This window comes from Stegostoma tigrinum, chromosome 23, assembly GCF_030684315.1.
Source record: "Stegostoma tigrinum isolate sSteTig4 chromosome 23, sSteTig4.hap1, whole genome shotgun sequence".
Taxonomy (NCBI): Eukaryota; Metazoa; Chordata; class Chondrichthyes; order Orectolobiformes; family Stegostomatidae; genus Stegostoma; species Stegostoma tigrinum.
In genome coordinates this window covers 5199173-5223992 of record NC_081376.1, presented here as the reverse complement: position 1 = coordinate 5223992, position 24820 = coordinate 5199173, and the positions used below count along the sequence as shown (strand labels likewise).

At 44.9% G+C, this 24820-nt stretch overlaps 1 protein-coding gene across 1 annotated transcript in view; it reads right to left on the bottom strand.

Moving 5' to 3' along the window:
- Positions 1-24820, bottom strand: part of LOC125462405 (uncharacterized protein C16orf96-like) — a 98240-nt gene that overhangs the window by 22151 nt on the left and 51269 nt on the right. The window contains exons 11-14 of the mRNA XM_048552449.2: positions 24373-24491; positions 23030-23092; positions 10084-10173; positions 5097-5259 (exon numbers count right to left, since the gene is read on the bottom strand). Coding sequence (XP_048408406.1) covers positions 5097-5259; positions 10084-10173; positions 23030-23092; positions 24373-24491 — 435 coding nt within the window. The remainder of the gene's footprint in view (positions 1-5096; positions 5260-10083; positions 10174-23029; positions 23093-24372; positions 24492-24820) is intronic.

Sequence of the window (24820 nt, the reverse complement as noted above, 5' to 3'; positions counted from 1 at the left end):
ATGGCAGCTTCCTTCCCGAAAGGACATCAGTGAACCGGATGGGTTTTTGTGACAATCAGCACTGACTTCATAGTCACCATCACGAAGATTAATTTTTAATTGGGGGAGGGGCCTTCTACCTCTAATATTCTCAATATGTTTGTGGGGCTTTGGAGACTCACAGCCTATCCATGGGACATGGGTAACTGCTGTTGCCTCCAAGAACAACCATGTGCCAGCCTCTTCTCAGTCAAACAAACACCCTTTTATCTCCAACAATCAAACTCGCTGTCCAAGTTCTTCAAGGACCGCAACTTTTCCCCCCACAGCGGTCGAGAACACCCTTGGCTGCATCTCCCGCATTTCCTGCAACACATCCCTCACACCCCGCCCCCGCCACAACCGCCCCAAGAGGATCCCCCTCATCCTCACATACCACCCCACCAACTTCCGGATACAACACATCATCCTCCGACACTTCCGCCATCGACAATCCGACCCCACCACCCAAGACATTTTTCCATCCCTAACTTTGTCTGCCTTCCGGGGAGACCACTCCCTCCGTGACTCCCTTGTCCGCTCCACACTCCCCTCCAACCCCACCACACCCGGCACCTTCCCCTGCAACCGCAGGAAGTGCTACACTTGCCCCCACACCTCCTTCCTCACCCCCATCCCAGGCCCCAAGATGACTTTCCATATTAAGCGATTGTACCTGGTGTGGCTTTCTCCACATTGGGGAAACCAAGCGGAGGCTTGGGGACCGCTTTGCAGAACACCTCTGCTCGGTTCGCAATAAACAACTGCACCTCCCAGTCATGAACCATTTTAACTCCCACTCCCATTCCTCAGACGACGCACTGCAACCCAAACTCGCTGTCAGGCAGGCTATAGCTCTTCACTTCCCTCCAACGTACACAAATCATGAACATAACAAGAAGAGATTTATTTGTAATAACCAAAGCAATGAGGGAGTCTGGGCACAGTAGATAGGGAGAAACTGTTCCCAATTGCTTGAACGCGGAGAGGGCAGCGGAGTGGGAAACAGATCAAGAACAAGGGGGCACTATTTAAGGTGAACTGCAAATGAGGCAACAGCAACATGAGGAATTTTAGTTTTAGAAACGTAGGGCAAGGTCATGATCCAGGATGTGCTGCCTGAGGTTCTGCTGGAGATCCAAATTAAGGCTTTTGGAAAGAATTGAAAAGCATCCAAAGAAACAAATCAATTCCAAGAGAGGGAACAGGGTAGGAGGACAAAGCCTGGTGATTTACTCTTGCATTGATCCAGCAGGGGCATGACAAGCTGAATGGCCTCTTTCTGTGCTGTAACCAGTCAATGATTCTGTGACTGCTGGGGGATGGAGGTCCAGTCCTCGTCGGTGTTAGACTCGAGCCCTTTCCAAACCTGGGCTTCATTTCCTTGCTGCTGATACCAAGCAACCATCCCAATGCAGCTCCCAGTCGCTGCATCATCAGAAAACAGCAGCCTGGGGAAAGGTAGACCCAGGGAACGGAAGGTATGGGCAGTGAGATGGTGATAGTATGTGGGTGGGGCGGGGGGTTCCATGGTCATGTTGATGCTGGGATCATGGGAAAGGTGGAGGCAGTGGGGAGGCATTGCGGGGGAGGGAGGCACAATGTGAGGTGTTGATAGCCAAGTGTGCGATGGTGATGCCGGACGGTGAGATGGTGAGGGAGGGGGTGTGTTGGGTGTGAGTAAGTTGACTACGAGCAGGAGTTCACTGCCAGTCCAGATAATTCTCTCTTGCTTATCTTGACCCCAGTCATGAGAAACAGAGTGAAGTTAAAGAAGAAAAGAAAGGACGTGTATAGTCGGCAATAAAGAAGAAGCAGCAATCAAAGGGAAAGGTGGCAGTGATTACTGTCTCTATCAATACCTCCACTTCCCACCACTGTGACCTGAGGCTCTCCGGTTCTCCCCTTCAACACAGGTAGATCAGACGCTGCTCTGACAGCATGGGGAGCCTTACAAACCTCACCCCCACCGGCAGTGAAAATACAAACTCCTGAAGGAGCGGTAGCAGAGCGGAGCTTCTGCTCTTGGGGCAACTGCACCCGAACTCCATCACCAGTCGAGGACAGACCCAGACACAGCTGGAATGTGTGGTGTGTGCCCCCGCTGGGGCAGCTGGAAAACCAGCTTGGTAGTGCCCTGAAGCTGGCCGTGGGGTCAGGCCACATCCCTGAAGAACAAGGTGCGTTGAAAGAAGATATCAAAACAGTTAGATAAGGGATCAGCTCCCAGATGGCCCTTTTTCATGGCAACTAATTTCAGGAATCAAATCTCTCACATTTTTAAAACTCCAATAAAATTTTTATTCCTGAGAAAAATGAACAGACATCTCGCCGAGCCGTGTCCACCCATTCTACCTAGATAGTGACCTTGGTGGATCTACCCTAATCATGGTCAAACTTCAGAATCATTGCCTTATGGTTTCTTCAGAATGTTATAACTTTTATTGCTGATTCCCTTTACTGAGTATTATGGTGTAGTTATGAAAGTTTCATTGGTCAGCCCTTCTAGTCTGATTCACCAATCAGCATGGTGATCACTGATCATCCAACTCAATGGCCACTCTTCCCAAAGAGATCCTTTGATCCCTTTAGCCCTAAGTGCTGTATCTAACTCCTTCTTGAAATCATGTAATATTTCGGCAGTTTCCTGCGGCAGAGAATTCCACAGGTTCACTTACCACTGAAGAAATTCTTCCTCATCTCTGTCCTAAAAGGTCTACCCCTTGTCCTTAAAATGTGACCCCTGGTTCTGGATTCACTAATTATCAGGAACATCCTTGCTCCATCTATCCTGTCTAGTCCTGTCAGAATTTTATGGGTTTTTATGAGCTGCTCCCTTCATCTTTGTAAACAAATATAGTCCTAACCAATCTAGTTTCAGGGGCAATGCCCCAGTAGCATTATTGCTGGACTGTTAATCCAGAGACCCAGGTAATGTTCTGGGGATCTGGGTTCGAATCCCACCACAGCAGATAGTGGAATTTGAATTCCATAAATATCTGGAATTAAGAATCTAATGATGACGATGAATCCATTGTTGATTGTTGGGAAAAACCCATCTGGTTCACTATGTCCTTTAGGTAAGGAAGCTGCCATCCTTACCTGGCCTACATCTGGCTCCAGACCCACAGCAATGTGGTTGACTCATAACTGCCCTCTGGGCAATTAGGGATGAGCAATAAATGCTGTCTAGCCAGTGATGCCCTCGTGCCCTGAATGAATTTTTAAAAAGTCTCTCTTGATATGTCAGTCCTGGCACCCCAGGAAACAATCTGGTAAACTGCCACTGCACTCCCTCTTCCTCAGGAAAGCAGACCAAAACTGCACACAATGCTCCTGGAGTGGTTTCACTGTGGCCCCCTATAACTGCAGCAAGACATCCCTATTCCTCCTTGAATCCTCTCACTATGAAGGCTGACATACCATTTGCCTTCTTCATTGCCTGCTGCACTTGGGACCACTGATGAACAAGGACACTCAGGTCTCGTTACACATTCCACACTCAGTTATTAGCTATTCGAGTTTTCATCTGCTCTCCTGTGTTTGCTTCCAAAGTGGACAACCTCACATGTGTCCACACTTAATGCATCTCCCATACACTGTGCCCACTCACTCGGCCTGACCAAATCTCACTGCAGCCTCCCTGCATCCACCTCATGGCTTACCCGCCCACCCAGATTTGTCGCATCTGAAAATCTGGGGGTGTTAATGTCAATCTCTGCTCTTGGCTGTCAGTCTGGCCTGACCTCACGAAAATACTTGTGCGATGCTTACTGGGTTCAACTTGTTGATGGGTCATGATCCTACCAACTCACCCTACAGCCCCACCCACAAACCTTGAAACTGGGTTTTTTTTAAACATAAGAAGAAAGCTTGTTCAATCTACCTCTGACTCTACCCCTGAGGAAAACTGCACTCCTCATTTCTGGTAAAACCAGGCCTGGGAGTCCTGGCGGGAAGCATGGAGCAGCACGGAATCAGGGCAAGTTTGAGCAGAGCAGCAACTTGATGATTGTTGTCACTTCATATAAAGACCTGCCTACTGCTTCTAATGTAATCCTGTTAAACTTTAAACATTAGCTCAGTTTCTCTCTCTCTCTCTGTGCAGATGCAGCCTGACCTCCTGCATTTTCTGCATTGTTTTTACTTTGGAATTATGTAGTATTTTGATGTTTTGTCTTGGATTGCTGGCCTTCAAACTTAGAGGAAAACAACACCTCCAGCCAGGAGCTTCATCTGAAGGAAGTCCTGGTTATACCACAACCAGAATACAGGGAGCAGTTCGTGGTCTACACCTTTGGAAATTCATAATAGCCTTAGGGAGTGTGCAGTATACATTTTACAGAATGATACCTGGGCCCCAAGCTACAAAGAGAGATTACGCCAAGCAAAATTGTGGTCGCTGCTATTTAGCGAGCTAAGTGGTGATCTGATTAAAATTTCCAAGGTATTAAGGGGAAGCTGTCAGGGGAGATAAAATATTTCTGGTGGCTGGTGACTCTTGGTCAAACAATTCGAGCCAGACCTTGCAGCAGCAAAATTAGGAAACTCTGTAAGCAAAGGGAAGGCATTGGCTCAGTGGTTAACAGTGCTGCCTCAGAGTGCCACAGACCCAGGCTCGATTCCAGCCTCGGGTGACTGTCTGTCTAGAGTTTGCATGTTCTCCCCCTTTCTATGTATGGTTGCTCTGATTTCCTCCCATAGTCCAAAGATGGTGAGTTATGTAAATTGTCCATGGATGTAGAGGCTAGGTGGGTTAGCCCATGGGGAAACTCAGGGGTTGGGTCTGGGTAGGATGCTGTGCAGAGGGTTGGCGTGGAGTTGGTGGGCTGAATGGCCTGCTGTCACAATGTATGAATTCTATGAAAACGTGGAGAATTTGGCAATCTCTTCTACAATCACAGCAAGGGTTTTTAGTTAAATTTGCAAGGGTAAGTTTCAAATGAAGTCAACAGAGTACCTTGGCTAGCAACCTGAAACAATATACACAATTATGTTATCAGCTTAGGGCACCGCGTATGAAATGTGCCTCTGGAAAGGAATGAGAAGGTAAGCTCTATAGATAAAGAGTAATTTACCCGTCGGTACATTGGATTGGGGTCACCATACTGATACACTGTTTGCAGATTCAGATTGCGGTTATTACGCCTGCCTACGGGTCCGGTGACTGTATGAACACCTCCACAGGGCCGATTCGAATTCCGGGCCACATGGTTCTCATAGTATTCATTATAAAAACTCCTAAAAGAGACAGCTACAGTCAGCAATTAGTTATGGAGGACATTCAGTAAGACATATTGAAAATATCAACATGTGAGATGCAGACAAGCCACTATGTAGAGTCCTTTTTTTTCATAATTGTATTAATTTATAGATAGCTTGAGTACCTTTGGGTCACAGGCTCTCACATGGTGCAGCACAGCCCCCTGATAAGGTTCAGTGTGGGGACTGTCATTTCTTCTCTAGATTATGAGCATAGCTCCTGTCTGTTGTTGCTGTTGAGGCGAGTCACTTTCTTTAGCTACCAGGCTGTCTCCCTCCATGAGGTAAATGTTCCCTTTCGTGAGGATACAGAATCTCTCGCTAAAGCAAACCCCATGCTAATCACTGAGTTCTTTGTTTCAGGAACTGAAGGAGCATCATCAACTCAACACATTTCCTCTCTCTGCAAAGGCTGCCAGACCTGCTGAGCATTTCCAGAACTCCAGAATCAGCAGCATTTTGCTTCTGAGATCCCTGTGCTAGGAGTTCGTTCTCTCTTGCACTTGGATATCAATATTGCCATGTATCTGTTCATTGTATTACAAAGCTGTCTTTGAGATATCTAATTTTTTTAATTTGAATCATAGAATCCCTACAATGTGGAGGCAGGCCATTCAGCCCATCGAGTCCACAAAGCATCCCACACAGACCCACCATATCCCTGCATTTCCCATGGCCAATCCTTCGAGCCTCCACATCTTTGGACTGTGGAAGGAAACCCGAGCCCCCGGAGGAAACCCACGCAGGCACGGGGAGAATGTGCAAACTCCACACAAACAGTCACCCGAGGGTGGAATCAAACCCGGGTCTCTGGCGCTGTGAGGCAGCAGTGCTAACCACTGAGGCACTGAGCTGCCCTACAGGATTTTTCCTGACAATCGAGAATGGTTTCATAGTCTCTAGCAGACCCTAAAGTCCGGATGTTTTAAAAAACAACTTAATTAAATTCAAATTCCAAAAACTGCCACAGCGGGATTTGACCCTAGATGCCCAGAAAAGTACCAAGGTCTCCCTATTAACAGTCTAGTGATAACACCTCTAGGCCATTGCCTCCCCTGTCTGGATGACCTTTATTTGCTCACTAACTCACCAGTATGTCACATGAAGAATTTTTTGACACCCAGAAATGGGTATGAACACATGGATAAGGAATGAGAATAGGCCAGTTGGCCCTTCAAACCTGCTACTCCATTCAATACAATTATGGCTGATCTGAGTTTAATGTCCCTCCTAGGACAAGCCAAACAGAGACACGCACGAGAATTCCTAGAAGCATAGCATTCCAGCCAGAACTCCATCAACAAACACATTGATTTGGAGCCCATCTACCACCCTCTGAGAAAAAGAAAAGGAAACGGACCTCACCAACACAGGAAATGCCATCAACACAGGAAATGACATCACCATCCCAAGGAAACCTAAACACATAAATAGAAAGCGGGACATAACACCAGCACTTCACTGAAGGCTCACTGATGATGTTACCTAGAATGGTGATGAAACGTCTGAAAATGAACCTTCCGGCTCAGTGAGCAAACTTACATCCAGAACCTCAACCTGAGCTACAAATCTTCTCAAAAAGTCGATCCCCAACATTGTTTGGTCTCCTTGGTCATCAAGACACAAGTAAGTAACTGACAGTGCAGTGTAACCGGCTGTACAGATTGACAGACAGGATCTCTTAGGTGTGCTATGCTTAGACACTTCACAACCACATTCAAATTGGACAGATACCTCAAATTTTGTCATATCTTGACAATACATATTCTGTAGGCAACTACAATGCATGCCTGTCATCACTGAGTCATTCTCATTAATTATGCTTGGCATGGTGGTGATGGTCATGTTTTAGGAAGGCTGCATCACCAAATACTAAATGAAAAAAATAAGTGAAAGCTTAAATATTAATCATTTATTGTTATCACTCACTGCCTCCAGTGCATGGATTAATCATTTATTTATTATTCAGAAATCAGTAGTTGGACATCCTGACTTTGAATAACAGATAAAATGCAGAATGTAGAATAGACGTCTGAGTCAATGTTGCCTGTTTTACATTATCATCCAAAGTCAAAATTACATTTGTGTATGTGTGTCCAATATCACGACTGGCTCCATAGGTTCTATTAGTTCTTCAAGGCCTCTACATTCCTTGGTGACTACAAATCGTTGTCTTTATAAAGAAGACGGTTCTCCTCACTGTTCTGATGCTGGGTGTCTGTTTCATCTTCCAGGCCCGTAGCTGATAACCTATTGTCCATCTCTCCCCCACCCCCACTACTAATCTACATGGTTGCAACATTTGTTCAGTCCCTCCAAAAGTCGACTAACACCCCAAAGCTCAGAAGATTCTTAAAGTGTTGTGTCTCCTCGAGTTTGCCTTTCAACCTGGGGGCTCTGTGACAGATCTCCAGGATCAGTGGTAAGTACCACGCAGATTCTTATACAAACCCATCCTTTTGCTTAAAGGGAACGGCTCCCTCGCAATAAATCAAGACCCCATTTAAAATGATCTTGCTGATGTGCGATCTTCAATTTTTAATTATTGCTATTAATTAATCGTCCCCGTTTCCACTAAAATTACTTTGACTGCGGGGAAAGGTTGAATTAACAAAAAAACCTAAGCACGCACAATGCGTGACTGACACCAAAATTGTTTTTTTTTTATGTAACGAGCACAGTGACAATTGGTTTCAGCGCTACTGGAAATTTTTTTTCTCACACAAAGGTCTGCTTGGCACATAGGGGAGATGACAGGTCTGAACATTTGAAGCAAGATAGCACAGGCAAATGTGTGTCAACGGATATGTTGGTTATATTTATGGCCCACAATCATAACGTCAGTCTCAAAAGACAAAAGGGCCAGTGAAATATCTCTCTCCTGAACATGGTAAATCATAGAATTGCTACAATTCAGAAAGAGGCCGTTCAGCCCAACAAGTCCACACTGGCATCCGACCTAGATCACCCCCACCTATCCCATCCCTGTAACCCTCCATTTCCTGTGGCCAATCCACCTAACTACTGGGCAATTTCCCATTGCCAACTCATCTAACCTGCACATCTTTGGACTGTGGGAGGAAACCGGACTGCCCAGGGGAAACTCACACAGACACAGGGAAAATGTGCAAACTCCACAGAGATAGTTGCCTGAGGCTAGAATTGAACCTAGGTCCCTGCTGCTGCGATGCAGCAGTGTCAACTAAATGCAAACTCCTGATATCCTGCTGAAGAATGTCACTTAATAACAAAGCTTGAGACCAAGCTATCACAGAGAACAATTTTTGGATGATGGAAAGTACCTCACATCACAGTTGCATTGTATCGGCATGAAATGTTGTTGTACAAACCTACTGTTCAAATTCTTGTGATAGTCTGCTTTCCCAGGGCAAATTGCAGTAGAGCGGGTACTCTTCAAATTCGGAACTGTTTGCCTTTGGTCCATTTACATGTCTGCATGACAGATGGTGAACAGTGATGGGATGGCGAAAGCGAAAAGCATGCTTCGTACTGTGCAGCAGCTACTTGAAGGTGTGGGTAATTAGTGATCTTCACTGATAGTGATCAAGCTGTGTCAGTGTGCAGGGATCTGAGGAGCCATCCATTTGCAGCTGACTGCCAGCTCAGACTGGGCTCTGAAGCTAGATAGCCAGGCATGTAGCAAGTAGCAACTTCCCCAGTGTGCATTCTGGCATCCTGCTGAATGTCCCTGCCACACAGGGGGAAGGGTGGGGGGGCAAGAGTAAGGGCTTAAGGAATGTGTGAGGGGTGTGTGGGAATAGGGGACCAGTTTTCAGCAACTCTATCACACCAGTACTGCATTAGAGAGACTTGCCCCACACACAGCTGTCTATGCAGGGTGACCACATTACATTCAGAGCCGCTGCTTCTGTATGGCGCTCAGCAGATGGCCACTCTGTGGTGGCCCTTGGATAGCTAAGAGACCGCATGCGGTTCTTCCTCTGTGAGCCCTTTGGAGGCTATCACGCCTGGAATATGCACAGGGGCAGAGTTAGACTGAGTGGTGTTGGCCCAGAGAGTGTCCAGGTTGCAGTGAGAAGGTGGTGGCGAGCAGGAGATTGGTCACCCTCCCCGACAGTCCATGCTGGATGCACTCACTTACAGTGCAGCCTTGGCTCAGGTAACCCGGCTCTGATCAGGGAGCGACTTCCTCACCCAGCCAGGGAGAACAGAAGCTCTCTCCTGGACCAAAGAGCTTGGAGCAGTGTATTTGTTGAGGAGGGTGTGAAGTGGCGAAACAGCAGACACCACAGGGGAAGCAAAGGAGCAGAGGGAAGGGGTGGCCTTACATACGGTGCCAGGATCTTCCACCCCGGTTGGTGCTAGTGGCAGAGGCAACAGCGTCCCCCCGACCAGCCACACACGATTGGCTGTTTCAATCCCTCGCACATGTGATTGGTTGTTTCATTCGCAGTCAGACTCCCTCGCACATGTGATTGGCTGTCTCAATCATCGTCAGACTCCCTCGCACACGTGATTGGTTGTTTTAGTCGCCGTTGGACTCCCTTGTGCATTTGATTGGCTGCTTCAAGTCACATATGTGATTGGCTGCTTCAGTCGCTGTCAAACTCACTGACACATGAAATGAACTGAAAAGCAGTCAATCACTCAAACTCTCCATGACTCACAGCTGAAGTAACACCATCCAAGATGCCCACACTTTAAATGGAAATTCCTGGCCCAGATCTCACTCAACAACATTCAAGATCTCTTCGAGTAAAAGCCATGAGAACGCAATGCAAACCCAGTAGCTGTCTCAGAAATCACATGATCTGCTCTTACCCTCTCTGTTGCTTTGTAGAATCTAACTCGGGAGCAGTAGTGGGGCGAATTCTCGGGTGAAGGGCAGAGGCGGCAATGGTGATAAGCTGTCTGGAGAGCAACAATTCCAGAAAAAAATTTTAGCCCTTTATAAATAGAACACAATCTTAAAGTTTATCAAATGTATTTGATTTGCTACACTGCAATAGTTCACTGCACATCAGAGACTTAATTCACTGTAAAGTGCTTTTAGATGTCCTGAGGTTATACAGATAAATGTGCAGATTAATCTGCTCACTTACTTTGGCACTTCACAGCTAACTGTAAAACATAAAGAAGAAAGTTGTGATGAAATGATGAACACATTTTGTTCGAAACAATTAAGGAGAGTGCTGAGAAAATATTGCCCTTCAAACCGGTGCAAATCTTCAGCATGTTTTCGATGCACCAGTGCTACCCAAGGGGCAGATTAAATTTTCTGTTAGAAGTAGCGCATTACCGAATGAAGACTAACACAGAAGTGTGTGACCTTTTAAGCTGACAGGTATAATTATGTTGGCACACTGTGCTGTTACAATGAATGCTTAGGCCAGGACATACATCAGTACTTTGACCACGACTGCGGAAAGGTAAATTGAAGAATTACCAGACTGAGGGTTTGACATTAAAACAGATTCTGCTTGAGAAATTTTATTAGCGAGAAATTAGCAACGAAGTCAGGAAAACAACAACGTAACTTTGTGTCCTTCAAGTAATAAGCTCTCTCAAGCCACTTCTCAGGAGAATCAAACAGACTGTGACACTGAGCCACACAACGGCATATCAGACCAAGTTGCCCAAAGTTCCGTCAAGGAGGTTGACTTTAAGCTGCAGTTTTCTCCTTAATATGATCTTTCCAGCTGAGATTTGGACCATTTTTACTGAAATTGCCTTCGGTGGCTCAGTGCCAGTTTCCTTCCTAAGTCCCTAAAGCTCTGCTTATTACATTAAAGGCGTACATAGAACATAGAACAGTACAGCACAGAACAGGCCCTTCAGCCCACAATGTTGTGCCGACCATTGATCCTCATATATGCACCCTCAAATTTCTGTGACCATATGCATGTCCAGCAGTCTCTTAAATGACCCCAATGACCTTGCTTCCACAAGATTGACAAGTCGCCGGGCCCGGATCAGATTTGTCCTCGGCTGCTTTGGGAAGCGAGAAATGCAATTGCTTCGCCACTTGCGAAGATCTTTGCATCCTCGCTCTCCACTGGAGTCGTACCTGAGGACTGGAGAGAGGCAAATGTAATTCCTCTCTTCAAGAAAGGAAATAGGGAAATCCCCGGCAATTATAGACCGGTAAGTCTCACGTCTGTCGTCTGCAAGGTGTTAGAAAGGATTCTGAGGGATAAGATTTATGACCATCTGGAAGAGCATGGCTTGATCAAATACAGTCAACACTGCTTTGTGAGGGGTAGGTCATGCCTTACAAACCTTATTGAGTTTTTTGAGGATGTGACTAGAAAAGTTGATGAGGGTCGAGCTGTGGATGTGGTGTATATGGACTTCAGTAAGGCATTTGATAAGGTTCCCCATGGTAGGCTCATTCAGAAGGTCAGGAGGAATGGGATACAGGGGAACTTAGCTGCTTGGATAAAGAATTGGCTGGCCAACAGAAGACAGCGAGTGGTAGTAGAAGGAAAATATTCTGCCTGGAAGTCAGTGGTGAGTGGAGTTCCACAGGGCTCTGTCCTTGGGCCTCTACTGTTTGTAATTTTTATTAATGACTTGGACGAGGGGATTGAAGGATGGGGCAGCAAGTTTGCAGACGACACAAAGGTCGGAGGTGTCGTTGACAGTGTAGAGGGCTGTTGTAGGCTGCAGCGGGACATTGACAGGATGCAGAGATGGGCTGAGAGGTGGCACATGGAGTTCAACCTGGATAAATGCGAGGTGATGCATTTTGGAAGGTTGAATTTGAAAGCTGAGTACAGGATTAAGGATAGGATTCTTGGCAGCGTGGAGGAACAGAGGGATCTTGGTGTGCAGATACATAGATCCCTTAAAATGGCCACCCAAGTGGACAGGGTTGTTAAGAAAGCATATGGTGTTTTGGCTTTCATTAACAGGGGGATTGAGTTTAAGAGTCGTGAGATCTTGTTGCAGCTCTATAAAACTTTGGTTAGACCGCACTTGGAATACTGCATCCAGTTCTGGGCGCCCTATTATAGGAAAGATGTGGATGCTTTGGAGAGGGTTCGGAGGAGGTTTACCAGGATGCTGCCTGGACTGGAGGGCTTATCTTATGAAGAGAGGTTGACTGAGCTCGGTCTCTTTTCATTGGAGAAAAGGAGGAGGAGAGGGGACCTAATTGAGGTATACAAGATAATGAGAGGCATAGATAGAGTTGATAGCCAGAGACTATTTCCCAGGGCAGAAATGGCTAGCACGAGGGGTCATAGTTTTAAGCTGTTTGGAGGAAAGTATAGAGGGGATGTCAGAGGCAGGTTCTTTACGCAGAGAGTTGTGGGAGCATGGAATGCGTTGCCAGCAGCAGTTGTGGAAGCAAGGTCATTGGGGTCATTTAAGAGACTGCTGGACATGTATATGGTCATAGAAATTTGAGGGTGCATACATGAGGATCAATGGTCGGCACAACATTGTGGGCTGAAGGGCCTGTTCTGTGCTGTACTGTTCTATGTTCTATGTTCTATGTTCTAACTGCTGCTGGCAACGCATTCCATGCTCTCACAACTCTCTGTGTAAAGAACCCGCCTCTGACATCCCCTCTATACTTTCCTCCAACCAGCTTAAAACTATGATCCCTCGTGCTAGCCATTTCTGCCCTGGGAAATAGTCTCTGGCTATCAACTCTACCTATGCCTCTCATTATCTTGTATACCTCAATTAGGTCCCCTCTCCTCCTCCTTTTCTCCAATGAAAAGAGTCCGAGCTCAGTCAACCTCACTTCATAAGATAAGCCCTCCAGTCCAGGCAGCATCCTGGTAAACGTCCTCTGAACCCTCTCCAAAGCATCCACATCTTTCCTATAATAGGGCGCCCAGAACTGGACGCAGTATTCCAAGTGCGGTCTAACCAAAGTTTTATAGAGCTGCAACAAGATCTCACGACTCTTAAACTCAATCCCCCTGTTAATGAAAGCCAAAACACCATATGCTTTCTTAACAACCCTGTCCACTTGGGTGGCCATTTTAAGGGATCTATGTATCTGCACACCAAGATCCCTCTGTTCCTCCACGCTGCCAAGAATCCTATCCTTAATCCTGTACTCAGCTTTCAAATTCGACCTTCCAAAATGCATCACCTCGCATTTATCCAGGTTGAACTCCATGTGCCACCTCTCAGCCCATCTCTGCATCCTGTCAATGTCCCGCTGCAGCCTACAACAGCCCTCTATACTGTCAACGACCCCTCCGACCTTTGTGTCGTCTGCAAACTTGCTGCCCCATCCTTCAATCCCCTCATCCAAGTCATTAATAAAAATTACAAACAGTAGAGGCCCAAGGACCGAGCCCTGTGGAACCCCACTCACCACTGACTTCCAGGCAGAATATTTTCCTTCTACTACCACTCGCTGTCTTCTGTTGGCCAGCCAATTCTGTATCCAGGCAGCTAAGTTCCCCTGTATCCCATTCCTCCTGACCTTCTGAATGAGCCTACCATGGGGAACCTTATCAAATGCCTTACTGAAGTCCATATACACCACATCCACAGCTCAACCCTCATCAACTTTTCTAGTCACATCCTCAAAAAACTCTAAGGTTTGTGAGGCATGACCTACCCCTCACAAAGCCGTGTTGACTGTATTTGATCAAGCCATGCTCCTCCAGATGGTCATAAATCCTATCCCTCAGAATCCTTTCTAACACCTTGCAGACGACAGACGTGAGACTTACTGGTCTGTAATTGCCGGGGATTTCTCTATTTCCTTTCTTGAAGAGAGGAATTACATTTGCCTCTCTCCAGTCCTCAGGTACGACTCCAGTGGAGAGTGAGGATGCAAAGATCTTCGCAAGTGGCGAAGCAATTGCATTTCTCGCTTCCCAAAGCAGCCGAGGACAAATCTGGTCCAGGCCTGGCGACTTGTCAATCTTAATGTTTGACAAAATTTTCAGCACATCAGCTTCCTCTATCTCTATCCATTCCAGCATGCACACCTGCTCTTCAAAGGTTTCATTCACTACAAACTTCGTTTCTTTCGTAAAGACAGAAGCAAAAAACTCATTTAGGGCTTCCCCTACCTCCTCAGACTCCACACACAAGTTCCCTATGCTATCCCTGATCGGCCCTACTCTTTCTTTGACCATTCTCTTATTCCTCACATAAGTGTAAAATGCCTTTGTGTTTTCCCTGATTCCTTCCGCCAAGCCTTTCTCGTGCCCCCTCCTGGCTCTCCTCAGACCATTATTGAGCTCCTTCCTTGCCTGTGTGTAATCCTCTCTAGCTGAACTTGACCCTAGCTTCCTCCACCTTATGTAAGCTACCTTCTTCCTTTTCACAAGAAGCTCCACCGCTCTCGTCATCCAAGGTTCCTTTATCTTACCCCTTCTTGCCTGTCTCAGAGGGACATATTTACTCATCACTCGCAACAACTGTTCCTTAAACAGTCTCCACATGTCTATAGTTCCCTTACCATGGAACAATTGCTCCCAGTCCATCCTTCCTAACTCATGTCTAATCGCGTCATAGTTTCCACTTCCCCAATTAAATATCCTCCCATTGGTCACTATCACCAAAATGCTCTCCCACCACAAGATCTGATACCTGCCCCGGCTCATTTCCGAGCACCAAGTCTAGAATGGCCTCTCCCCTTGTCGGCCTGTCAACGTACTGCATTAGGAAACCCTCCTCAACACACGTTACAAAAACAGCTCCATTCAAATCTTCTGCTCGAAGGAGGTTCCAATCAATATTAGGAAAGTTAAAGTCACCCATTACAACAACCCTACTGCGTCCACACTTTTCCAGAATCTGTCGACCTATGCTTTCTTCAATCTCCCTCCTGCTATTGGGGGGCCTGTAGTAAACCCCTAACGAGGTGACTACTCCCTTGCTGTTCCTAATTTCCACCCATACTGACTCAGTAGGCAGATCTTCCTCGACAATGGAAGCTTCTGTAGCTGTGATACCCTCTCTGATTAGTAGTGCTACACCCCCTCCTCTTTTTCCTCCCTCCCTATTCTTTTTAAATGTTCTAAACCCTGGAACATCCAGCAACCATTCCTGCCCATGAGAAACCCATGTCTCTGTTATGGCCACAACATCATAGCACCAGGTACTGATCCATGCTCTAAGTTCATCACTTTTATTCCTGATACTCCTTGCGTTAAAGCAAACACACTTTAACCGATCCCTTGGTTCCTTCCCAGGAAAGTCCTTCCCACTAGCTGGTCTACCTCTTGCTACTGCCTCACCTGCATCAACTCTCACCTCCGGTATACAGCTCAGGTTCCCACCCCCTTGCCATACTAGTTTAAACCCTCTCGAACTACTCGAGCAAACCTTCCACCCAGGACATTGGTCCCCTTCCAGTTCAGATGCAACCCGTCCTTCTTGTACAGGTCCCACCTTCCCCAGAAGGCATCCCAATTATCTACATATCTGAAGCCCTCCCTCCTACACCAGCTGCGTAGCCACGTGTTAAGCTGCGCCCGCTCCCTGTTCCTTGCCTCGCTATCTCGTGGCACATAAAAGCAAGTTGTTTTCATCGAAAGTGAGATAAAGAGGCTGCGAGGTTTAGGGAAGGAATTTGAGAATTTAGCGCCTAAACAGTTGAAGGTCTGGCAGCTAGTGGTGATAATTTAAAATAGGGATTGCACAAGAGGTCAGAAGGAACGCAGCTATCTGAGGATGGACACAGAGAGCAGAGGTTGACAAACAGGAGGCTCAAAGAACACAGGTCTGAAGAAGGGTAATACCCGAAAGGCTGATTTCTCCTTTTCTCCAGACGCTGCTGTGTTATCCCAGCCTCCTTGGATTGCAGCATCTGCAGCTTTCTTGTCTCTAACAAGCAGCAGAGATAGGGAGGTGCAATGAAATAGAAAGAGATGGAAATAAGGACAGAGAGTTCAACTGCAAACTATCAATGAATTAAGATCCAAGATAGGTCAGCAAGCACTTTGGACATGGGTGAGAAGATGGCCTAATGAAGCTTCACTTAATCCACTGCTGGACGCAGAAAGAAGCAAGAAGGAGGTGATTTTGTACAACTTTTCATTTTCTTGGACTGTGGATAAAAACTGGGGAAATAGTATTTTGAACCAGGGAGGCTGTGTAAAAGAGGAGGCTTGCAGTTTTCAATATCATGTTTGATGGAACATGTTGTGCAATGTAAATAGCGTTGTCTTTTGCTGGAGCAGTGAGGACACAGGTGGGACTCTAGAAGGCTGATGGGGTTCTGCACAAGATGGGATCTGCCTGACCACAGCATTTTATTGACTCATGACTAGGTGACTGGTTTCCCCTCGCCAATCTCTCTCTAACCAACACTCTCTGCAAGCCTCTGTTGAAGGACTAAAGAGACCTTCAAACATATTGAAAGAATGAATTCTCAGCCACTGAATGAAAGGTAGCATCAATGTGCAATAACCTCAACAAAGAACTGGAAGAAATTGGAAGAAAACAACCATTGGATTCTGTGCTCTGGATTGGCATTATCAGGTACTATTTGTTATCGTAAGGACATTATTAAGCTGGAGAGGATTCAGAAGAGATTTACCAGGATGTTGTCAGGTGTGCAAGGTTTGAGTTATAAAGTAAAGTGGGAATAGGTTGGGACTTTTTTCACTGGAGCATAGAAGGTTGAGAGGTGAGCTTACAGAAGTTTATAAAATAATGAGCAGGATAGGTAGAGTTGATGGGGGTTGTCTTTTCCCGAGGATGGAGGATTTCAAGACTAAGGGACACATTTTTATGATGAAAGCAGAGAAATTTTTAAAAGACACAAGGGGCAAATTTTTCACACAGAGGGTGCTTCACGTGTCGAATGAACTTCCTGAGGAAGCTGTGCATGTGGGTACAGTCACAACATTTAAAAGGCATTTTTGTAAGTACATGAAGAGGAAAGGTTGGGAGGGATATGGGTCGAGAGCTGACAAGTGGGACTAGGTTAGTTTGGGATTATGTTAAGCATGGACTGGTTAGATCAAAGGGCCTGTTTCTGTGTTGTTTATGATTGTATGTTTTATATTCACCATTAATATTCAGTAATAGTCAAAGCAGTAGGAAATGGAAAATGAAAGCTTTGTGGGTTACTGAGGTAATATAAATGCCTGTAGGTGTGGAAATATTGTGTTACAAAATTTCACTTTTAAAAGTCAGTCCCATTAAACCACATTTTGCACCAGTCTTCCAAGCTGTCCATTATTAAATGCCAAGTAGTAACTCATCATCTTCAGTTGCTTGTTGATAAATACGAAGACATGAACTGATGCGTATTGATTGGTGCCTTTGTGATGGCTACAGTGTTGGTCACCAGAGGGAACGGGTGGACTGAATCGTGGTTGGGAGAAGGGGCCGCTACAGGAAGTAATAACCATTAAATTTATAAGAAGAGTATAAAGAGGGACAAAGCGAGATAAAAGAAGACTAGCCAGAAATATAAAAATATAGAAAGTGTTTCTCCTAGGATTTTTAAAAGCTCTAGCGAATGCTGGTCCTCTCAAGAGACAGTGTGTCTGTCGAAAGTAAAGAACAACTGTGAGAAGTATTGAATAGGCATTTTGTGTCCATCTTCACTATACAAGACCTCAAACACATCTCCAAGTGACTTTAAAATGAAGAGTGAAAGGGATGGAGGAATTACAAACATTTGGATAGGTTACATGAATGGATTTAAAATAGGTTAAGTAAGTAATAGTTTATAATAAGGAAAGCCTAGCAGAAGAAAAATAAGAAACTAATGGTTTCATTATTTTGGTATTGTGTGGTAAGGTTTCCTATACTACTAAAGTATAAGTTTGCACAGTAAAGGGTAGCAAGAGAAACATTAGTCTACTGAATAATGAATTAATTGCATAATTAACTAAAACACAATAAAGATGGTAGGGAAGATGATGTGTGGCGGATGTGGAATGTAGGAGCTCCTGGATGCCAGTGTTAACCAGGCTTCTGCGGTAAATGTTTACAGCTCAAGGAATGTCAGCCTACGAGCTGGAGACGCAGTTGCATGCATGGCGACACATCAGACTGAGAGAAGGTTATCCAGACACGATGTTCCAGGTGGCAGCCACACACCTTATGCTAAGATTTTCGATTTGGTCGGGTCAGGAGGGTGTGGCTGTGAGTTAAGCAGGCAAAGGGACCCAGCCTCTAGAAGGAGAGAAGCCTCTGCAATTGTCCAACCGGCCCTAGGTGTTTGCATTTGGATGAAAGTGATGGTTGAAGAATGGATGAGCAAACTTACCATGGCACCATGGGAAAGGAAATCATTCAAGTGGGTGAAGAGTAAACCTGGATTGTGGAGGTAGTGGGGACTGTGCTAGTCATGAGAATTGACTCAGTCCTTTGTTGGCAAGAGGGAGAGAGAATCCAGATATATGTGTTGCCTTACCAGTGCCAGGGTTTGGGACAGTATCTGGTAGTGGGATGGGGAGGTTACAGTGGTCATGGTTTATGTATGTACTAATGACTTCATAGAATCATAGAATACTGACGGTGTAGAAGTAGGCCATTCAGCCCATAAAGTCCACACCGACTCTCTGAAGAGCACCTTATCTTGCCACCCTATCCCTATAATACTGCATTTCCCATGGCCAATCCACCTAGCCTGCACATCTTTGGACTGTGGGAAGAAACTGGAGCATCCAGAGGAAACCCACACAGTCACAGGGAGAATGTGCAAACTCCACACAGGCTTAGATGGAAGTCCCAAGATTATTATCTTATGAGGTTCTGGTTTTAAATTTAGCTCCAATCTACTCATACTCTTTGTATTCCATCTAAGCCAGGAGTAAATTGGTATCAGGTTAATATGATGGCAGTGTTGAATGCATGGCTCAAAAATTGATGTGGAGAAATGGGTACTGATTCATGGGAAGCTGGCACCAGTATGGAGGAAAGTGGGAGCTTTCCATTGGGATGGTTTTCATCTGAACCATGCTGGGACCTGTGTTCTGCTGAGCAATGGAAATACGGTGGAAGAAAAAGCTTAAACTAAGAAGTGGGAGCAAAAGTGCAAATTTGGGAAGATGTGCTTATTTGAGTAGAAAAGATGAATAGGGCAGCACTAACGGAAATAATGATGAAAGAATAAATGGAAAACTGAAGAAAGCAACATCATGAAAATGTTACAAAATGTAAAAGGATAGAAGTAAAGGCTCTGTATCTGAACGCATGTAACATTTAGAACAAAACAGGTGAATTGACAGAGCAAATAGGAAAAAATATTTACAATCTGATGGCCAATACAGAGACACAGCTACAGGATAACATAAATGTGTATAATGTGATAGCCATTATAGAGATAGGGCTACAGGATAACATAAATGTGTATAATGTGATAGCCATTATAGAGATAGGGCTACAGGATAACATAAATGTGTATAATGTGATAGCCATTATAGAGATAGGGCTACAGGATAACATAAATGTGGACCTAAATATTGAAGGGTATAAGATGCTTAGGGAGGATAATAAACCGGAAAAAGATGGAGGCACAGCTCTAATGTAAACCGAAGGTTGAGATTAGTACAATTGAGAGAGATGAATCTGGTTCAGGAGATCTAGAAGCACAGTCAGTTTTGGCAGAGTGGAGATACAGGATGGTAAGAAGTTGCCTCTGGGAGTGGTACACAGGCCCGTTAACGGTAACTACACTGTAGGATAGGGTATAAAGGAAGAAATAATGAGACCTTGTGAGAAAGATACAGAAAGGAGATTTTGATCTACAGTATTTGGGAGGATCAGATTGGCAGTAATAGTTTGGAATGATATGATCATGGAATGTTTTTGATAGTTTCATACAGAAGCACATTCTAGAGTCAAACAGAGAGCAGACTATACTGTGTATTGTAATGTGCAACGAGACAGGATTAATTAGGGGCCTCATAGTGAAGGCACCCCCAGGTAGTAGTGATCATAATATGAATAAATATCACCGTCGAGTTTGAGAGAGGGAAGAATGTATCTAAAACTGGTGTTTTTAAAAAAAGACCCTTTTATCGGCATGGCGATAAAGCTTGCTAGAGCAAACTTGAAAATGAGGTTATGATAGATATCAGTGGAGGTGGAGTAGCAGACATTTGAGAAGATATTTCAGAATACTCAGAAGAGTATAAGAGACTGCATCTTTTTATTTTTGGACAATGGACTGGAAATGAGGAAAATGGACACTGCTTTCAAGGAGGAGAATGTACAGGGAGCCTTATGACAAAACATGTAAAGCTAGCTGATGCAATTAAGACAATATCACATTTGGGGACACTTGAGTCCTGATGATCTGGTACCATCTGTTATGGGACCAGAGGAGCTCAGCATTGTAACAGCCCTCTGATTTGTTGCCTTGTGGTCTAACATAGAGCCTGTGATGGTAGTGAAACAGAGGGAAGCAAGGAAACCTCCAGGTATTAGCTGCATCAATGTTTCTCTCTCTGTAAAATTGCTCTCTCCAATATTCTGTTGAAACAGTCATTGTAAAAGTCGCAAAACCATTCTAAAGACAAAGACAACAAGACACACTCAGGTCCAACCAAGCAATTCCAGACTGGTCAAAGATAATGGGAACTGCAGATGCTGGAGAATCCGAGGTACAAAGTGTGAAGCTGGATGAACACAGCAGGCCAAGCAGCATCTCAGGAGCACAATAGCTGACGTTTCGGGCCTATGATATGGGGGCATCATCCAAGAGTTCAAAGGCTGTGAACCTGAAACCATTTACATTTGCAACTTAGACTGATGATACAGAACTGTGTTCTCCTATTATCTGTCATCTCCAGTCATGACACTTGTGTTTTGTCTGTTCTTGTTTCCATTGTTGTGTGTGCGTGTGCGTGTGTCTGTGGCGAGTGGGCGGCTTTTTTTTAAGCAGGATAAAGTTTACATGAATAAATTATAAATTGCTTTTATCTTGGGTAGCAGTCAGTCAGTCAGAGGGCTCTTGGTAGTTACATTACATGTTCAGATTTTTGGGGGACTCCAGGAACAGTACAGTTTGATTTCTGACGTATACCTCCAGTGAATCATGACAGAGGTACACTTAAAAAGAAGAGGCTCCAAGGAAAGAATGTATCGTTCCTGTCTAACTAAAGAAGTTAAAGATAGTATCAAATTGTTAGGGAGATTCAGCTGCTTGGGCTCGTGACATTTGGAGTTTAGAAAAATGAGAAACCATCTCATTCAAACATAAAATTCCGGTAAGATTTGACAAGTTGCATACAGGAGAATTCTTTTCTCTCAGAGAATGTACAATTCTCAGATCCAAAAGGGATTGGAGGCTGGAGTTTATTCGTTGAATATATTCAACGCTGAGTTGGATAGATTTTGTATGGTCTAGCTTGAATGACTAATTTGAACCCTTGACTTATTCAGAAATTGCTGATAAACCTGATTGGAATTATCAGAGTCATTAATAAAAGATAGTAGTAACCCTAACCCTATCGCAGGTCAAATCAGCAGCATCTCCAGGCTCGCTGGACACTGGTGTATCAGGGAGGTCATGGAGAACCTCCAAATCCAGCGAACACTGCACTGCACCTGCTATAAATCTGAAACAGATTCCAAAAATGCAGGGAAATGCTTCACGGGTGTGTGGAGTGGAAGCAGGGTTAGGGTGCAGGTAAATGGCATTGATGCCTTTATCTGTTCAAACTCTACTTTCCACCGTGCATCCTGTCCCTTCTATTAGGGATCACATATTTTCCTTTTTGGAATGGAAATGGAAGTTGGACATTCTGTACAGGTGAAATACTGTCTTGTCAAAGTTCTTTCTTTTAACATTCCTTGGTTTTAACCCACAGAAAGAGAGGAATGGGGGAAGTGGGAGATGCTTACAATTTGTGGGCCCGGGATGTTTCTGGATGCACTGCACATACAACTTTGTAACAAACTGCGGCTCAACCAATCAAGAGCTGTTGTCGCCAGCTTAACTCTTAGCTCTGATCTGTGTCAAAGTCACCCCACTCACTGCTCCTAAAAGCGATAGATAATGTCTTGCAAAGTTAACCATGTCTTCTACTTGTCAGTTTCCTCCAAATTGCAAAACAGTATTTCGCCCGTACGGAATGTCCAACTTCCATTTCCATTCCAAAAAGGGAAATGTGTGCTCCCTAATAGAAGGGACAGGAAGAACGGTGGTAAGGACTGTGCTCAGTGGGGAATGAGAGGGTTGATTTTTTAGTAGACTTTGAACAGATAAAGGCATCAATGCCATTTACCTGCACCCTAACCCTGCTTCCACTCCACACACCCGTGAAGCATTTCCCTGCATTTTTGGTTTCTGTCTCAGATTTATAGCAGGTGCAGTGCAGTGTTCGCTGGATTTGGAGGTTCTCCATGACCTCCCTGATACACCAGTGTCCAGCGAGCCTGGAGATGCTGCTGATTTGACCTGTTGCTGTCTTTAGGAAACCCATGCCATGAAGCGTAAGGCAAAGTGATCTTGCCAGCGATAAGCAACGCTGTCAGTGCAGAAAGTTTCCTGGTTTCCAGGTCTTTTAAGATGACAAATAAAAACATGAAGTACCTCTCATCATAATGTTAACTCTGTTCCTCCGTCCTCAGATGTTGCCAGACTTGCTGAGCTTCTCCCACACTTTCTGATTTTGTCACAGATTTCCAGCATCTGCAGTATTTTATTTCTCCCCAAGGTCACAGACTTCCGAGAACATCGCAGTTTGACATGGAAAAACTGAGCTTTACATAGCCAGGCCCTTTAAATCACTAACCAATTAAATGCAGGGCAGCCATTTTTGATCCCCCAGTGTCAGACTGTATCAAAAATTCTTGTTAAAACACATTCACTTACGGGCCTGCCAACACCCTTGTAGATTTGGCACAAGAAATGCACTTGAATCGTTCAAGTAACTGCCTGAAATTGGAAAACAGTTAAACAGGTTAATAATATCAAATCTTCTCAGGATAGTTTCAAAGATCATTTATCCAGCAGTGAAAATAATTTCTGCATCTACCCTATCTTTTCCTGTTAATGCCTTAAAGACTTCAAACGCATCATCCCCATACCTTCTAAATTTTAGAGGACACAGGGCTAATCTCCTCATTACGTCACCACTGAAGTCCAGGTATCAATCTTGCAAACCGACAGTGTACTCCCTCCAAGGCCAATGCAAAGTGAGGGAAACTGTACTAAAACCAATCTGTCCAGCAACCTTTCCTCCACCCAGCAAACCCTCGTGAACTGACTGCTGTCGACTTCTCAAAGTTGGGGTTTAACGTGCTAGTTGAGGGGGAGGTGTTCCAGGAGGCTGGGTGGGCAATGTAGAGAAGAGATAGGGTATCACTCTGTTGCCTTTCAAACACTCTCCTCTCCCAACTAAAGTCTGGGCTGGCAAAAGTCAAGGACAGCCTGTCTGTCCACAGGGCAATTGGGCCTCTGGAGCGACGACTGATGTACAACCAGGTAGGCGACAACCTCTTCATGTGCCAAAACCCTATAGCCTGGGGTTGGGGGTGGTGCTGGGCTCCCTCCCATATTTAACAGAGGAATCGACCAGCCACAAGGGAGGGACCCCCAGGGTAATGCGGCTGGCCCTTACTGACCTCTGCTGTGTGTATCTGTCCCCCTGGATCCCTCTGATATGTTTACATACTGTCTTCCATTGAGTATGGTGTCTCCTCATTCCCCCTATACAACTAACTACCTCACACTAATCTGCACTGACGTTTGTTAGCTGTGTACATCATAGAATGAGCTACCGTGCTACTTCTATGTGCCCATTCTGCAAACATATTTCTATATTTTGTTGCAGCCTCCTCTGTAGGACCTGCAGCCCTGAATTAGAAGTCATTAACTGTGAATTAATGCTTCCAATTTGTGAATCCGGCTTGGTTATATAACTGTGGTCCCAGCACAATTAGGTGACTAACAGGGATTTGCTCATTTGGAACTCTACATGTTAATAATGACTGGCAGCAACTTGCAGGCCAGGCACTGTGGGCACCTATACATTATGCCAGTAACTCAGTGGATGGCCAGTGGAAAACCAGGAAAAATGGTAACAAACATAGATGTTCCAGGAGTGAAATCTGTGGAAACTCTCAACTCCTCCCCATGCATCTTCAGGACATTTTGTTCCCACTAAAATGATTTGTCCTGTGTTTTTTTTTCAGGCTTGCATTCACTTCACTCACTTCCTGAATCCAGCAGCAGAATCAGCCTCAAAACCTGGGCCATTTCTCAACTGTTTCTTCAGCTGTTTCCAGCGCTCTTCCAACTGCTTTTTCAATGGATCCAGTTCCATTCGATCCAGCTGTAAATTACATTCACATTTCACAACGTTAGAAATTAGTCAATTATTCATCCATTAAACCTAGACATCGTTCAACAACTCATCTATTGAACAGGTTTGTAGTACTTTCTTTCTTTAAATTATTAAATCTTAAATCAGATTTTCTTTTACAGTTGTCATCTTCAGTAACTTTTTGACTTGTTTCCCCTTATTTCTGTCCATTCTACCCATTATTAAGAGTGTTATTGTTCATTTCAGCTAAAACACGAGTAAGTAATTGTACTTCTCTTCTCTTAGACAGAAGTTCGCCAATGACCCAAATTTCAAAGAAACTGAGAAAGTGGTGATCA